Here is a 17,853-nt window from a genome sequence, read left to right as displayed (position 1 = left end):
CACCATCGTCTCTCGAGACGGACGGCTGCCAATACAATACAATTAGAATGGAAAAAAAAGGGCAGAATTTCAAGATCTTAAAGTCAGCCAAACCAAACATTTGTAAAATCAAATAAAAGAGACTGAGTGAGGAAAAGGATAGCAACACTTCCTGTTAAATCCCAGGTATAATAGTGGTTTGTCAAAATGGTGCTTACTATGCTCTCCTGGTTTAACCTCTCCAAATGCTAGGAGCTGATAAATAAAAAGAAACTGGGGCAGAAGTATACATAAGCTCTTATCTCAAGAGTGGTCTAAATGAGTAAAAGTTCAGGATGGATTCAAATTTACCAGCTGGGTGACCTTGGGCAAATCATAGCGACTTTCTATGCCCTAAGGTTCCCATTCTTTTGGAGTTAATAGTACCACTACATCATCAGGTGGTCTGGGGAAGATTCATTCAGATACTGGATGAAAAATGCTTAGTACCTAGCATTCATCTCTTACCTAGAAAGCATTCAACATTAGCTATTATTTTCATTATTATTAGAATGCAGCAGGGAGGACTATAGTCCTCACAAAGACATCCCCTGGGACCCTGCTGCGGTGCCCTATAATGTAGCTGAAGTAGTGGTGCCCAATGCAGGGAGGAGAATTCGTGATTTGGGGTCGTCTTTACCAGTCTCCAGGCAAATCAGAAAAATAAACAATTTAATGAGGTTTTTTTCCTCTTCAAGTTAAAGGTATTCACTTTAAAGACCTGTTCTTTCTTCTTGGATTATATAGCCCTTGTACTTTTTTTTTTTTATGTTAAATTCTTTGATGAAACTTTATGAAGATAACTAGCTGGGCTTTCTTTTAAAAGTATTAGGCAACATAAAACCTTGGCAATCCTATTTTGGGCCCCGAAATTCATGGAAAATCCCAAAATCGAGAATTGACCTTAAATCCCCGTTCCCTTCAACTGCAAAACTGGCCGAACCAAACAACCTGGTGGCGGTGACAGGTGAGACGTCCCCAGGAACCGGATGTAAAACGACAGTGGAAACCGCCTCCTAGAACGCGAGCCTACCCACCAAATGCCCAGAGCTCCGGCCAATCCTAAGAGCCCTTGGCATGGCTCCAGCCAATCAGTGCCGAGCTGACCCAAAGGGCGGCCGCGTTACGGGATCCTGAGTACCGAAGTCCTGATTCCCCGCGGGTGACTGTGAACAGGACCGTGGCACTTCAGCGCCCGGGTCCACATCCGACTGAAGTCCGCCCCAGCCGACCTGCACGTAGAAGGGCGGGGCAGGCCAACGGTGGCAAAGATGGGTCCGGCCGGAGCCTGGGCACCGGTGGCCGAGGGTGGGCGGCCGGGGCGTTTGTGAAGTCAACCATTGTCAGTTGCGTCTCAGGGCGTGGCCCCCAGAGCATCTGCATCACCACGCGGGGGCGAGAGGGGGCAGGAAGCTCATTTCAAATGTGGACCACTCAGTCCACCCCAGACCTTCTTATTCAGTCACAAATGGAGTGGTGAGCCTTAGGTGATTATTGGTGCTCATACAGGAGCTCCTAATTATACAGGAAACCAGACTACTTGGGGCGGTGGGTCGACAGCACGCCCCTTAATTCGGATAAGTAAGAACAGGGTGCTGGGTGTGTTCTCCAGATATTTGTGCCAGCATTTTAAGGCCTCACCTTAACCTTGGGACCTTAGTTGAACCATCTGTAAAAAGAAATGGTGCTCTACGACCTACCTTCTCATGGAGGTGATGTGATGATAAAAATTAGTGAGAAGCCCAATGAGATATGAAGTGGATGGAAGATGGCATTACTACTATTTTTTTTTTTTTTCATCACTGTGTGGTTGCCTCTCACTTGCACCCCCAACTGGGGACCTGATGTACAACCTAGTCATGTGCTCTGACTGGGAATCGAACCAACGACACTTGGCTCGCAGGCCGACGCTCATCCACTGAGCTACAGCAGCCAGGAATCTGCATTACTACTATTTTTGAACGGGGATATTACTTATTAATCATTCAGCCTTACATACTGCATAGAGGGATGTGGTCTTCAGAGTTGTTACATATATGGGATACCTGCTGTGTGCCCTGCATGGGATGGATTTGGTAAAGAAGTATTTGAAGGAGATATACACTGGATATTGGAGACCATGTAAGAGGCCACCTAGTCACCTGTCTTTGAATTGATGTGGGTCTGGTCTTCATTGGTCAGAACAGGAATAAAAGAGGGAGTGAACTCAGTTGATGATGGAAAGGAGGGATTGTAAATTCTCAATTTAGAATCTCGAAGACAAATCTGAAAGGGCATCTCTTGAAATGACAACAGGGTATCTAAGTGGAAATGCCCCATATGCAGTTAGAAATCTAGATTGAACTCTAGATCTCACTACAGAGGATTTGAGCATCCTGAGCACGAAATGTGTTTACATTTCTGTAGGAGGGCCTTGAGGAAATACCACAGCTGGCCATGATGTCAACTCAGAGAAGGTAATCCAGAGACATGAGAGCACTTGGTAAAATAAAAGCACGTTATTATTCATATCGGTGAAGGAAAATATCAGACATATCTTCATTGTTGACACATGGCTCCATCAGAGCCCATAGTCACAGGCCTCCAGACTGTTCTGCAAGTAGAGATTTAAGAAACCTTGGAAGGTCTTCACATCAGTGAGGAGGGTGGATACAGTGGGATCTTTCCTCATGGCTGCCATCCAGAGCTTAAGTTTTGGAGTGTGGTCTATACACCTGTGGGAGATGGAAAGCAGGAAGGCGTGAGCTAGACTAAATAATAAGGCATTGCAAAGTCCCATTATGTCATCATTATCACTCTACAGTTTGATTTTCTCCTTTAACCTTTTAAAGTAGTTTATTATAAATATCTGTTTAAAATGCACGTAATTATAGAATAAGGCATGCCTCCTTTTGTTGCACTTCTCAGATACTGCATTTTTTACAAATTGAAGGTCTGTGGCAACCCTGCATTGAGCAAGTCTATCAGTGCAGTTTTCCCGAAAGCATTTGTTTTGACTTTATGTGTCTGGGATACATTTTGATAATTCTCAGAAAATTTCAAACTTTAGCTATTATTTTTATATTTGTTATGGAGATCTATGATCACTGATCTTTGATGTTACTAGGGCAAGACCCTTGACCAGCAAAAAGATTACTGAAGGCTCAGATAATGATTAGTGTTTCTCTTTGTAATAAAGCATTTTAAAATTAAGGTATTTACATTGTTGGGTTTTTTTTTTTTTAGACATAATGCTATTGAACACTTAACAGAATACATTATAGTGTAAACGTAATTTTTATATGCACTGGGAAATCAAAACATCTGTGTGACTCACTTTATTGTGATATTTGCTTTATTGCAGTGTTCTGATACTGAACCTGCAATATCTCTGAGGTATAACTATTAGTTTTGGAAGATATTGTAGAAGTCTTTGTTTTATGGAACAGGAATCTTAAAATGAAGTAACTTGTTCATTTGGTATAAGGCTTTTCCAAACTGAGATACTGATAATTTTTTTAAATGGAAACATGAAAAACAACCCATCTATGGCCACACTGTGACTAAAAGGTGAAGGCATTAAAAAGTACATACTGCCAATTATAAAAACAGTCACAGGGATGTAAATAAAGTACAGCATAGGGAATAAAGTTAGTAATCTAATAACTGTACGGTATCAGATGGATACTACTAGACTTACTGGGATAATCACTTCATAAGTTATATAAGTGTATAATCACTATGCTGTACACCTAAAACTAATATAATGTATGTCAACTATAATAAACAATTTTTTTTAAGAAAAGAAATAAATCAAACTGATGGATGCCAAAGGGGGAAGGGTAAGGATGGGTGATAAAGGTGAAGGGGATTACAGTAGGTAATATTGTGATAAGTTTGCACAGTGACAGGTGATTACTAGACTTATTGTGTTAATCACATTGTAAGGTAAATGTCAGGTCATACTGTACACCTGAAACCTAATATTGTATACTCTAAGTGTAAGAAACGTTCAAACATGTAGAGAATTTTTATGAGTTAATTTGAGCCAAACTGATGACAATTGCCAGGAAACAAAATCTCAACGAGCTGAAAATGTTTCAGAAAATGGCAGTTTTGTACCTTGCTTTATACATTACAATCAAAAGAGAAGATATAGTTGGTTACATGAAATCCCTTGGTGATAGATTAGGGAGGTGGGAGAGAACAAAGCAGGGAAACTTCTGGGATTAGATAAAAAGTAAAATGATAGACACTTCTTTTACACAGGTGGGTATAGGATAGTTAACTGTGGTCAACAACGAGAGGATTTGTGGTCTCTGGTGTGGTTACTTTGTTTTTAAAAAGGTATGTTTATCAGGAATGTTATCCTAGATGCAAAAAGACAACAGACAAGCTTAGTTCAAGTGAAGATGACCTTTGTCAGGGAAAATTCTAGCCTAGGACAGCCATGACTACCTACCATAAACTGCTTTTAGTTAAAAAGTTTTAATTTCAGACCATCTTAAGTGGTTATTTTAGGTCTGTCTGAGTTTGTAAGGGCATCACACAGGCTCTCCCTGAGCTTGTCAGGTTTAGTATGTGGCCTCTTTTCATTCACAATACCAACTATACTTAAATTTTTTAATAAATAAAAAATTTTTAAAGAATTTTTTTTAAAGAATATATATTTTTTAAAGTAACCCTGAATAAGCTCTAAGCTCAAAGAGGGAATAAGCCAAAGTGGCTGCCAAACTTCAAAATGTGGAGCTTGGAAACCAGTTTGGAAATCTTACTGGTAAATGAGAGTAGCATTGGTCATAACAATCCTGTGTGATAGCCTTATAAAAAGGTACATCCTCATGGGTTAAATTTTTTTTTTCAATTACAGTTGACATGCAATATTATATCACTTTCAGGTGTACAGCATAGTGGTTAGACATTTATATAACATACAAAGTGATCCCCCAGTAAATCTAGTACCCATCTAAAACCATACATAGTTATTATAATATCATGCTGCATTTTATATCCCTGTCACTATTTTGTAACTGCCAACTGTACTTCTTAATCCCTTCACCTTTTTCATTCAGTGCCCCAAACCTTCCTTAGGAATTTTTACCCAGAAGGAAAGGAGTAAATTATTTAAAAACTTTTTTACTACATGTCACAGAACTCCTGCCCCCCAACCCTACCCAGGGTGGGAAGCAGCAGTGGGTGCAGATATATGACATGCCCAAGCCTTTCCTCCTGTCTGATTTCTTCCATTCATAACAGTTGTATCAAATATTTTTTGTTCAGAAAAAAAGGTCAACATATGCTATTCCAATTATCATTATCCTAAAAATTCACATTATATTCAAAATTCTTACTCATTTAACTCCTGTGCTTCCAGTCGTTCAAACCAGGGCCAGATGAGGTAATCAATCATAGAAAGTGAATTGCCACCAAAGAAGGTTGTCTTCTTATTGGTCAGAACCTGAACATAAAATAGCATAAGATTACTTCTTATTTGTGCATCTAGTAAGACTCATCATCATGATGCAGGTGAGTTAACTAGTGGCGAGAGCAGTCACTTTTGCCTGACATATCCAAGTTCACTTTTTGTCTATTCGATCAGTTTAAGCTTTAGAATCTGTTGGTTTGGGGTGAAGCAAAACAATCAAGATAAACTGGAAAGTGAAGGAAAATAAAATAAGCGGCAGAGTACATGATCTTTGTAATATAACAAAGGACTGGTATTCAGAATACAGAAAGAACTCCTGAGAATCAAGAAAAAAGGCAAACAACCCATTACAAAATTGGGCAAGATTTGCACTTCACAAAAAAGGATATGCAAACAGACAGTAACCATTTGAAAAGGCGCTCAACTGCATTAATTATCAAAGAAATGCAAATTAGAACCAAAATGTTATAGCACTACACATCCATAATGGCTGAAATGAACAAAGTCAGCTAGGATGTGCAACCACTGCTGATAGGAATGTAAATTGGTACTACCATGTTTTAACAGTATTTACTAAAGCTGAGTGCATGCATCCTTTATAAACCAGTAATTCTACTGGAAATGTGAACATATATTCACCAAAAGACAGACGCAAGAATGTTCACTGTAGCACTATTTGTAATAGCCCCAAAGTGGAAATATCTACTGTTAAAAAAATTGTACAGACATACGCTGGAGCACTATGCAACGAATAGGAATTAACTACAAACAACATATATGAACTTCACAAACCTAATATTGTATGAAAGAAGTCAGACCCAAAAGTGCATATTATATTATTCCATTTGTATAGAGTACAAAAAGTAGCCAAAACTAATATTGTTTTTTTGATATGGGTTCTGATTCTGTGGCTATGTTCACTTTGTAAATTTCATCAAGCTGTCCTCTTATGCTTTGGGTATGTTGCATATAATCCTTCAATAAAACAATTTACCTAAAATATACTCAAAAGAACTGGATTAACTATTAAATAAAATTACTTGAAAACCAAGCACAAATTTAAGAGGGTGAATTGGTATTATGGTTTTGTCAAAGGGGAGAACTGAGAATATTATTTGATTAATCAACACCAACCAACTTACCCTTTATAAAACTTCTATAGTTTTTTTCAGGACCTGCATTGTAAACTGATTGTTTTAAGTCTACCTGAGTATTTGGAATGTCTCAAGGCCAAGAGGAAGACTCGATCTAAGGCATAAAATGGCAGCTATCCCCCATAGGAGGTAAAACAAATCTGGGCTTTGCCAAGTGTCTGTGTGATTCCTGGCAAACTCTCTGTGGTGTGAAATATTTATTATCTAATGCTAAGTAGAAAAAGGAACACAAAATGGTATCTATGCTCTGATTAGTTATGTTAATCATTTAAATATATATATATATACAAGGACTGGAAATAGCCCAGAAAAGAAAACAAAACAGGTAACACATAGAAATGTTGGTGAATTTCCTTTGTTCCTTGTTATTTAACATCAATGCAAAAAAATGTTTTAAAAGCAAGCTCATGACATATTTTTAGGTGTTTTGGTTTATATGTTAAAAACATACAGCTTATGGCAATCTGTTATAAACTAAAATTTCTTATTTGGTATCATTACTAATTGCTATAAAGGGATTTGGGAAATGGGAATATGAGCAAAAGAGGAGAAAGAAGAGGGTAGATGGTAGTGTATCATTTACTCTGAGGAAAGCTCAGAGACACAATTGTTTACCTCCTCAAGCTTGCTGAATTCTTTACGAAGTTCTTCTTTCAGGCCAGAGCGTTCTTCCTTATTTTTACTTCTAACAAAGCTTCCTACCAAAGATGGTACCTAGACAGAGAATAATTTCTTAGTTTATCAGTGGGAGGAGCCTAAGTATACCGGCCTCACAAAAAAACATGATAGAACCCTTATATTCCCCATGTCAGAGTGTTCTGGAAACTTCAAGGGCACACCCCTTCCTGTGTTCACAGAGGTCATGTACTATATATAATATAGTCAAATTTTACATATATAGTCAGATATATATATATATATATTTGGTCAAGTCTCTAATTTCTATATATATTCAAAGCTTCCCCACTTCTACTGTCTTAAGTCTGTCTCAGTTTCAAGTTTCTAGGAGAGATGATAATTGGGCTGGGAGTCTGGGGATATGGGTGGGGACATTTCTGGTTTGCCAAGCTGTGGCCAGGAGGGTGGGGTCCTAAGCTACCTAAGACCACCTCTTTCCTGAATGTGAGCAGAAAAGTAATAGTGGGCATCTCTAACTTTTAGGCTCATTTTCTTTCTAAACAGTAAAATTGACCTCTTGTTACTTTTTTTTTTAATTCTCAAACATCTTTCATATAAAATTGCTCTATTCCCTGTTCACCAACTTTGACAGCAGCTATCCTGCTAAGCCAGGCAATCCCTCTTCTTTCCCCATCGGCTTCCCTTTGCACTGTCTCCTTAAACAATATGTCCTCCCTGTAAGCCCCATCTTCACATTATTTCTTTAACCATTTCTTTCTCTAGAGACAAGATATTTCTGTGTATGCTCATGTACACTGACAAGGTAACAGGATTATAGACATATAACCTGACATTGCTATTCTTGTTGTCTACTATTGGTCATGTCCTTGTCAACCCTTTGAGTACCAATGTTGCTGTGAGCGACACTGACAAATTTTCCCAAAAGCGCCCGCGTGGCTCCTGGCAACTCTCTTTTCGATGGCTATAAATGTAAATAACAATGGAATAATTTGTATTTTATGTTTTGTACTCTTGATTTTGTACCTCAGGTTATATATTGATATAACTTTTTCTCATGTTGATCCAAATTTCTAATTTTTAATGTTGTTCAAATACTGACATATTATCTTCTGTTATAATTTTTACTTATATTTTAAATGGTACTCTTAATTTCATTTATCTTTGCAATAATTGTTGAAACTCTATGCAGTGTGCATGATAAGGAAGCTTTTGCTAATGGACATTTTCATTGCTTCACAGTATAGCTTTAGCATTTTGTTCATGAACTGTTTTCCACTGTTGATATCTATTGATATATGTCTCCAGTGTGAATGCCATTTGTGTTCATTTTTTTTGTACATTATGAAGGTTCTTTTTCAAAAACTTATGCAATATTTGGCATACTTCTTGTTTTTATCCATGTTGCTATGTGTTTTTTCAAATTATAATCATAGGTTTTATATTATGCCATGTATTATACTTCAAAAGCCATATTGAAGGAAAGAATTTATTTTTCTAAAATAATTGTTATAATAAAATAATTGTAATGCAATAAATTCTTTGCTAAATTGCATCAAAGAACACTGCTTACAAAAGAAGAGTGTATTTACTATATGTCGTGAAATTTTCAGAAAATTATTATGAATAATAATGTCTTTAATAGACATTTTTCATAAACTATGAATTTCTCAGCAAAACAGCCTGGCATTTCTCACACGAATTTTAGCAATTACGCATGGCACTCAAAGGGTTAATACCAACTGCTTGAACTAATTTACAATATTGATGCTAAATAAGATACAGTTCTTCTACAGGAATGCCATTTACTTAGTCAGCTGAGAGCTTTTGCCAACATGGAGTCGAGAAGCTCACTGCTAGACACTGGCTAGAACAAGAACTAACACTGAGATTTACCATATGTCAGACTTGGATCTCAGTGTTTCATATGAACTGATTTTTATCTAGGAAGAGGAAACAATTATATTTATTTTGCGAATGACCTAAGACACAGAGGTAAAGCAGTAAGCAACTTAGCAAGGTAAACAACTTGAAAGTGGCGGAGCTGGTCACCAACCTAGGCAGCGAGTCAACAATGACACCCTGGTGCAACACACATGCAAGGAGGCAGGCAGTCACCAACAGGGAAATGTTAGCCCATGCGGGGGAACACAGAGCTGCGCACCCACCCGCTGGGAACAAGCTCCTGGAAGGCAGCAGCATCTGAACAGATACATGAAAGAGGATTTGGAGATAACCAGGCAGAGTGAGAAGGCGAGAGTCTGCCAGCAAGAGCTGATGAGGGGGTGAGTTTAGACCAACTGAAAACATTCAGTGTGGCTGGGCTATAACGTGAGGAGAGGGGTGAACATTCAGTGTGGCTGGGCTATAACATGTGAGGAGAGGGGTGAAGAGGGATAACTTTGGAGAGGTAAACAGGAACAGAACAAGAAAGGGCTTGCAGGACACGTCAGGGTAGGCAAGAGCATAATCCTGTTCTGTTTTCCTTCTCAAATTACTGAATCGCAAATGATCACTGATGTAGCTTGAAAAAAACAAAGGTTTTTCAAATAGGAACTGAAATTTCTTAGACACACACCTTAGAAAACAGCTCAAAGACCATCTTCTGGCACGCTTTCTCATAGGGGTCATCTGGCAACAGCTTCTTCCCTGGATATGCTTCATCCAGGTACTCACAAGTTATGGCAGATTCACAGATCAGTTGACCCTGACTGTTCTCCAGAACTGGCACCAGACCAAAGGGGTTCTTCTTAAAGAACCACTCAGGCTTATTTTTCAGGTTGATGTTGATGACTTCATGCCTGAAAGACACATAGAAGACAGTGAAGAGAATGAAAGATTTTTTGTACTTCTGAATGAATCCTCACCGGTCCTACCATCCACTTAGCTGCTCAGACCCCAAATTCAGGAGTCAACTCAGCCTTGATTCCTCCCCCACCAACCCTTTTCCTCAAGTCCAACTGTTACAGTCAAATGAGTACCAGAAGGGAATTAAAGGCAGGACCCCCACCATTGAAGCAAAGGGAAGACATGTCTCACCCGCTAACCCAGTAAAACTGAGCCTGGTCCGACAAGGCTGCCAGGCATTCTGAACAACAGAAGCAAAACAATGACAGTGCAGGACCAGGGTAGCCCTTGAAAGTCTGTGTGTGTCATCTCCACTAGCTGGGAAAAGGAAAACCTTGAGACTGTGTATTCATCCCATGGCCCAAAGAAAAGCCCCTAAAACAACTTTGGTTAACTGCCTGCCTCCTGTCATGTATGCAAGATAAGAATTTGGGCTAACAGACCCCCATACTATACCCATGTCTGGGTAGTCACATCTCTCCGGGAAAGCTGGCACCATCTTTACCCATCGGTCATATATATAAGTCCTCAGAACAAAGGACTCACTGCTCTTTTCTCTTGGCCCTTTTGCTAGGTGGGAGGCCCCTGGCCTCTCGGCCTCTGGTCACCTTTTTTCTTTCTTGGCCCTTTTGCCACACAGGAGGCCCCTGGCCTCCCAGCCTCTGGTCACTCTCTTATCTGGCCACCTGGGCTCAGACCACATGGGTGCTGGTCACCCTTCAGTCATCCTTGTTTTTGTAACCCTTGCTTTTGCTCTCCCGTTCACTAATAAAATTTGCGTGCACAATAATAGGCTTGCTGATCTGTAATTCTGTAATGTATCAGTGAGAAGAATCGGTTTTCTCCAGTAACACAATGAATCAGCAACACCTGTCAGCTAGATCTCCAAATCATATTGACTTTATTCCCTTCTCAGCTTTATCACTACTACCTCATCCAAAACATCATCTGCCACCTGGACCTCTACAACAGCCCCCACCAGCCTCTCAGCTCCCTCTATGGCTTCCCTACAGTCCATTCTGCACACACAGCCAAGTGGAGCTTTGAAAAAAGTAAATTAGATCAGGCCATGCTCCTGCTTAGAACCCTTCAATTGCTCCTCACTGCAAAGAGGATAAACTTTAAATCACGTTCCGTGACATGCAAGGCACATTTGATTTGTCACATGTTTCCTATGACGTTCCCTCTGGTCACTATGATCTGGCCACACTGGCCTTTCTTATATTCCTTGAATCTGCCATACATGTTACCACCATAGAACACTTACTAGTCCTCTGCCTTCTCGGCCTGTCTTCCCAGGTCAAATACCACATCCACAGAGAGGCCCTCCCTGACTACCTATTCTGAAGTTGCTGAGAGCCTCCATTACATGACCATCTTGTTTTACTTTCTTCATTGAACTGATACATATATGAAATTACTTTGATCATTTATTCACCCATTATATCAACTTCCTAGAATGTAAACTCCATGAAAGCAGGGATCTTATGTGCCTTGTTCATATTTATAAACATATAAAAGCAAATTTAAAATAGGCTTGAATGCTATAAAAATAAAAATAGTTTCAGATAGGCACTCAGTAAATATTTGTTGAATTAATAAACAAGTGAAAATGCTTCAAGATTGTCAGTAAGGTACTCCATTTTTGGCTAAGAGGTTTCTTAATTGTAAATTATATGATGCAACTAATTGAATTCTGTCCACTATCCATTATATGAGAATCAACATGATTAAATTCAATTCCTTTTGCTAACTGAAATAGAAAGTTCCTTGCTTTTTTACAAGAATATTAAGGAAGCCAAAAAAATCCACCCACAAGATAAACTTTCAGATTAAATCTCCACGCACTGATAAAAAAAATATGTATATATATACTGCATGGTAAATCTACAAAGTAAACCCAAAAGGAAGAAAACAGGTGAAGTCTGGGGTTATATTCAGACTGTAATTAGATCTAACTTGTTTCTTGCCTGAGAGATTTTAGAGGAAATAAGAAAAAGGAAAGTCTCACATAATTACTAAAGCCAAATCTATAGAATTCTCAAAGCTACACAATTGTTCAATAGAACAGATTAGTTACTCAAAAATAACATACACCAACACCTTTTGTTTCCTATTTCCCCATCTGAACCACAGTAGCTTAAAGAGCATTTAGCTGGAGGATTTAAATATGTAATCACCTGCCCTGATGGGTGTGGCTCAGTTGGTAGAGCAGTGTCCAGCAAAGGGAAAGGTCACGGGTTCAACTCCCTGTTAGGGTGCCTGCCTGAGTTGCAAGTTCAGACTGGTAGGGACGTGTGCAAGAGGCAACGCATCAATGTTTCTCTCCTTTCTCTCCCTTCCCCTCTCTCTAAAAATATTTTTCAAAATATGCCGTCACCCATGGAAACAAAGGAATAACCTGATGAAACACTTAGAGTGTGTGTGTGTGTGTGTGTTTCTTTAAAAGGTTCATGTGCTGAGAGAACTCTCAGATGTGAGCCACTGCAAGCAAAATAAGGCCCTCTGTTATGGCATTACCAACTCTTCTTAAATTTTATACTATAAAAACAAAAGGTAGATCCTTTGTGATAAAGAAGGTTCTCAGAACACAAGCATTTGGTGGTAACCTGGCATTGTGAATCAGCAAGTCAACACACCTGCCACAACAAGTTGGAAGATGCACCTTTTAAAGAAAACCACGCTTTGTTAGGTTATATCACGTGGTAAAAATCTAGTACTTCTCTGATGGAAGTCTCCTGGGACTCCAAACAGATCCAGGAATGTTAGTACCCCCTGCTGTTTGCGCTGCCTGGCAGCTGTCACCACTCTTCACCCAGGTCTTGGTGCCCTGAATTTAGCTGCATCTTCTTGGACTTTTCAAGTACATGAGCATAAGATATGCCTTTTTTTCCCTTTGAATTAAAGTTTTCTTACTTGCAATAAAAGAATTCTGACTAATATAGCAAATATTACAGTATTTGGATGAAATACAGTGTTTTGAATGTTACTAAATATTGAGTTGCTATAGAATCAATTTCATCCAAATAGGATGCCAATCTTAGTGAGGTGAAGGCTAATCCATAAATAATTTGTTTGTCTGTTTTTCTTTAGAATACATCTTACATGTCTTTTAGGCAGGAATCGCCTAGCTAATTCTCGCCCTCCCCCCCCCCCCAGGAGCCTAAAATACATTTATAAACCCTAAGCACATAAATAGAAAATTTCTTAAGAATGGGGGCTACATTTTAAACTTCCACACCACAGGAATCTAATACCTGTTTCATATATTCCAATAGTCATTGGAAGGGGGGCAGTTCCAAAGGATATTGGATGTCGCCAGTCAAGTACTACTGCAGCTAACCCATATGTCAATAACCATGCAAGTTTCAATGAGCCTTCGCAAAAGACTTAATTTTTAGGCACAGACCCTCTGACAAAACCAACAACCCAACCTATAGGAATATGTACAGTATAGTTAACTCAGCATACTGCCAGGGGAGTCAAGGTCTGAACTCTGTACTGGGTTAATTATCAACTATTTGGTAAGGAAGGATATACTCAGAATAACAGCAAACAATATCAGATAAACCAAACAGGAATGGGGAAATCAGATGAAAGCTAAAGGGCAGTGGACCAGGAATCAGGGAACTACGAGAGCTAAAAGAGCTGCTGCCTGTCACTGGAGCCCATTTTTCTAATCCATAAAATGATTAGGTTAATCTAAATGGAGTGTCCTAGAGTTCTGGAGTCAATGGCATTTCCCCTCATCTCCCTGCCCAGGGAGAGGGTCCATAACTTGCCATGTCCTCCCCAAAGGGCAGAGAATACTAATTTGTTTTACAGTAAAGGAAGCGAAGCTCCAGGGGCCCTGTCCGAGATTCCCACCCCCGCCGCCCGCAGCAGCTGATTGCCGGCAGGCTCCGGGAGCGCCCCCGCCTGGGTCCTCACTTGATCCCCTTGGCCTGCAGGACAAGGCGGGTCCTCTCGGCGAACGGGCAGAACCTCATACTGTAGACGCGGATCAGGCCCTCGGGGACGGGCCCTGGGGGCGCGCTTCCTGCCGGGGAGAAGCGGAGGTGGTTACGGTGGTCCGGAGAGAGGCCAAGGCCCGGAGCGTCCTGCCCCCTCCCCCAGGATCAGCCGTGGAGAGATCCCGTGCGCTGCCGCCCCAACCCATTCCCCACTGGAGGAGGCCCTCTGGGAGGCTCGGCTCCGAAGCAGTCGCAATGGGGCCCGCGGCCGGGGGTCCCCGAGATCACCCCCGACTCAAGAGCCGGGCTGGCCTTACCCTTCTCTAGGCTTTTGGATGACCCTCCCGACATCGTGACGCAGCGCAGGCCTAGCTCGAGTCCCGGGTTTGCAGGATTTTCAGGAAGTAGTCGCCCCTCCCTTCGTCCCTCCTTTTCTCCCTTCCTCTCTCTGAAGTGCAAACTGGGGGCGGGCTGCCAGCTCCGCCTGCGCTGTGCTTCCAGGACGCGGCGCAGCCCCCGGCGCTTAGAGCGAACCCTCGCGCAGCGAGACACGAGACACGTTAGCAACACGGACCGCACGGACCGCTGCGCCAGGCTCTGTTTCCCACCCTCTCCAAGAAGGAAGGTGCTGGCGTCGCAGCCCTAGCGCTTCGAGGGAAATCGCCGCCCAGACATCCATCCGTTGCGCCCCTACGCAGGGCTGGTGTTCCAGGGTTTGTGTGGATCCTGCCAAAACCCTGCCGCTGATGGTTGTGCCAAACTGTATCATGCTGGCCATGAGATGCACCCACGTCGAGACACACAGAAACACACCACCACCACCACGCCATGGGGGTTTCCCGTCTGTCTGCCCACTACGCGGGCCCACGCCTGACCCTGACCTTCCATACTCGTCGTCCCTGCTGGGAAGCCCACTCTGACCTCCTTCACGAGGTACAAACCTAGCCATAGCTCCCCCGCTGCTTCAAGGCTTCCCCAACTTAGGGGCCTGAGGCCTGGGCCCAGCTTCCTCTCATGGTTCCGGAACATGCTCTCCAAAATTTCCCATCCATGGAGCAGTGACAGGTCGCTCAGCCACATGGACGGCATTTTCCCCCTGTCCGTACTAGCTTGATATGACTACTGGGAGGGCCACTGTCCTTGCTGTACCCATAGGACACATCCTTATCATTTTAATCCAAAGGAAAGAGCCCAAATCTGGATATTACTAACCTCAGATGGTGCTGCTTTCAAAAATCTAGAAAACATTTGGATTTTGAAGCTCTAGTAAGTCTCAGAGTCATGAGGTGAACTGAGTAAAAATATATCTGGGTTGAGCGGCTGCTCAAACAGCTCCTCTTAGAGGTTAGGAAAAGGGGATTCCAGGGCACATGGTACAAATACAGGAGAAGGGCAGTCAACATTTGCTTGTCTGCCTAGATTTGAGAGCTGACGACTGCTATGCCATTTATTTGCAAGCTGGAAAGGGGTCTTTTTATTTTGATTAGGTCTATTATGGGAGAAATAGAAAGTAGATGATAAGCAAACCTGTCTCAGAGCCTCCCTGCCTGAGTTTGACCCTTACTCTATCCCTGTATTTATTAGTTTGCTAGGGCTAGGGCAACAAAGCACCACAAACTGAATGGCTTAAACAACTGGAAATCTGTACTCACAGTTCTGGGGGCTAGAAGTATCAAGGTGTAGGCAGGGTAGGTTCCTTCTGAAGACTGTGAGATAGAATCTGCTTCTTGCCCCTCCCCTAGCTTTTGGTGGTTTGCTGGCAATCTTGGGTATTTCTTGGGGTGTAGAAGTGTCACCCTATCTCTGCCTTCATCTTCACATGGCATCCTCCTGTGTGCCTGTGTCCAAATGTCCCCTCTTTATAAGGATACCGGTCATAGTGGATTAGGGGTCCATCCTACTCTAGTAGACCTCATCTTAGTTGAACTAATTACAAATGCAATGAACCTATTTCCAAATAAGGTCACATTCTGAAGTCCTGGAATCAGAGCTTTGACATATAAATTTATGAATTCCTAATCCAACATATGAATTTTTACAAACTGTATAAATTATAATAACCCCTTATTAACCGTGTGACTATGGGCAACTTCCCTGTTTCAGTTTCCTCACCTGTAAAATGAGTTAGTAAAAACCTAACGGCTATCATAGAATTTGAATAAAGATTAAATTAGTAAATATATGGGAAGCGTTTAGAACAATTCTTGGCACAGAATAAGTGTTAAATAAATGTTATTATTGCAGATACTCAATGAAAAAAGTTGACATTTCTGCTAAAGCATGGGTCTTGCTTAACTCTTTTTTCAGAGAAGTAACTTTTTAGAAGGTCTTTTAGCACATTACTGTATCATGCAAATTAACCCTGTAAATTTAAACTTGACCAGGCAAAACCTCTGATTGCCCAAACTAAAAATTTCAGGTCAAGATATTATTTGAGAACTTTTACTTGAAATGGCCTGTTCCCATATTAGTGTCAGGGCAGCCTTGCTCTGAGAAATCACCCAGAGACCTCTGTGGGAGCAGGCAAAGGGTTTATTGAGGGAAAAGGGGGAAAGGGGTGTAAGGGCCACTTCCCATCCTCCTTGTGGGCAGAAGGAGTCACCCCCACCAGGACTTCTGCAGATGCGCTTTTTAAACTTGCCAACCTCACATTTCAGCAAGAGTGAGTTTGCCATATTAGTATATTCAGTAGATTGTTTGCATCTTGTTGTTGTCCTTCTGACCAGGTTGATTAACATATCCTGTTGTTGTCCTGACAGGTTTGCATCTTGGCTACCTCTATATTCTGACAATTAGTATGAATAGTATAATGTTTTGTTGTAATGATTTGAAAGATCCAACTCATTAATCAAGTAAAAAGTTAATTCCTCAAAGAAATAAATTGAAAAGAAAATATACATCCCAGGAAACGACTGCACTATTAGCACTGCTCTACATTATAGTGGGTCATCTCCAAGCCTCCTGTGGTTATGTGCATGGCATGTGAACATATGGATACACACTGCTGTTAGCCACAGGGAAAAACACAGAATTGCACATTTTGCAGCTATAATTGTCAGTAATTAACCTGAGTAGGCTAATCTCAACTGATTCTGCCGGTTAAAGATCCAGAGTTAGCGGTCCAAGTGAAGAAATGGTTTTCTGCCTTCTAAGTACCACCTGTCTTTACTGATGATATACATTGCTTGATACAACATTCTTTGACTTTTCAGAAATGTTACTTGAATAATTTTATACTTTTTAATGTATAATAAATTGATATTTATAAAGTATTTTACAGGGTAAGTTAAGAATATTGAAGGTCACATGAAGCGTTTCACTGTTATTATTTTAATTACTTATATTTAAAATCTCTTTTAAAAAATTAGGGGCCCTTATTTTGTGAATACAAATGTTTCTTTAAAAACTAACATGCTATGACAGTCCATAACAGGGAGAAATAGCCTTCATAAAAGAGATTCCATGGAAAGATACTGGCTGAATGATTGAAAGTATTAGTAAGGCCCAGAGTGAGGTCAAATGAAAAAAAAAAAAAAAAGTATAATCCTCACAATAAGAAGCCATACATATAGGGTAATATTAAAAGTGCATTGAGAGTAGAATGGATAAGTAAATTGTGGTATATAAATTGTGGTGTATTCATATAATGAACAACTACCCAGCAATGAAAACTAATAAACTATAGCTACAGCTAGCAAAGTAAATGCTTCTCAAAAACCAAGACTGAGTCATAAAAACAAGTCACAAAACAATATATATGGTATGGCTATATATTAACTTTAAAAACATGCAAAACGAAAAGGCATATTGATTCTGGCACATGAATATGTAGTAGAATTGA

The 17,853-nt window shown here is 40.6% G+C and overlaps 1 protein-coding gene across 2 annotated transcripts; it reads right to left on the bottom strand.

Annotated features, from left to right (window-relative positions):
- Positions 1–2,319: 2,319 nt before the first annotated feature.
- On the bottom strand, positions 2,320–14,560 carry GSTO1 (glutathione S-transferase omega 1). Of its 2 annotated transcripts, none has more exons than XM_090278552.1 (6): positions 14,332–14,560; positions 13,990–14,103; positions 9,791–10,013; positions 7,192–7,290; positions 5,349–5,455; positions 2,320–2,732 (listed from the first exon to the last, which is right to left on the bottom strand). In XM_090278552.1, exons 1-6 carry the CDS (start codon positions 14,361–14,363, stop codon positions 2,579–2,581), a joined length of 729 nt encoding a protein of 242 aa, XP_090134678.1. In that variant the 5' UTR covers positions 14,364–14,560; the 3' UTR covers positions 2,320–2,578. The 2 variants fall into 2 exon arrangements, with proteins under 2 accessions (XP_090134678.1, XP_090134679.1); XM_090278553.1 differs by having other exon boundaries at positions 13,990–14,098; positions 14,330–14,558.
- Between the last annotated feature and the right edge of the window lie 3,293 nt (positions 14,561–17,853).

The sequence above is a fragment of the Furipterus horrens genome, unplaced genomic scaffold (genome assembly GCF_987537825.1).
Source record: "Furipterus horrens unplaced genomic scaffold, mFurHor1.1.pri manual_scaffold_5, whole genome shotgun sequence".
In the NCBI taxonomy this organism is placed as follows: Eukaryota; Metazoa; Chordata; class Mammalia; order Chiroptera; family Furipteridae; genus Furipterus; species Furipterus horrens.
This window is presented reverse-complemented; position numbering and strand designations above follow the sequence as displayed.

Bases quoted from the DNA above. Each gene is read 5' to 3' on its own strand.
- GSTO1 (XM_090278552.1), bottom strand. From the start codon at position 14,363: ATGTCGGGAGGGTCATCCAAAAGCCTAGAGAA. The intron at 14,104-14,331 runs GGGTAAGGCCAG...CCGCTTCTCCCC, and splicing joins TCATCCAAAAGCCTAGAGAA to GGCAGGAAGCGCGCCCCCAG. The intron at 10,014-13,989 runs GTGAGGACCCAG...TGTGTCTTTCAG, and splicing joins CTGCAGGCCAAGGGGATCAA to GCATGAAGTCATCAACATCA.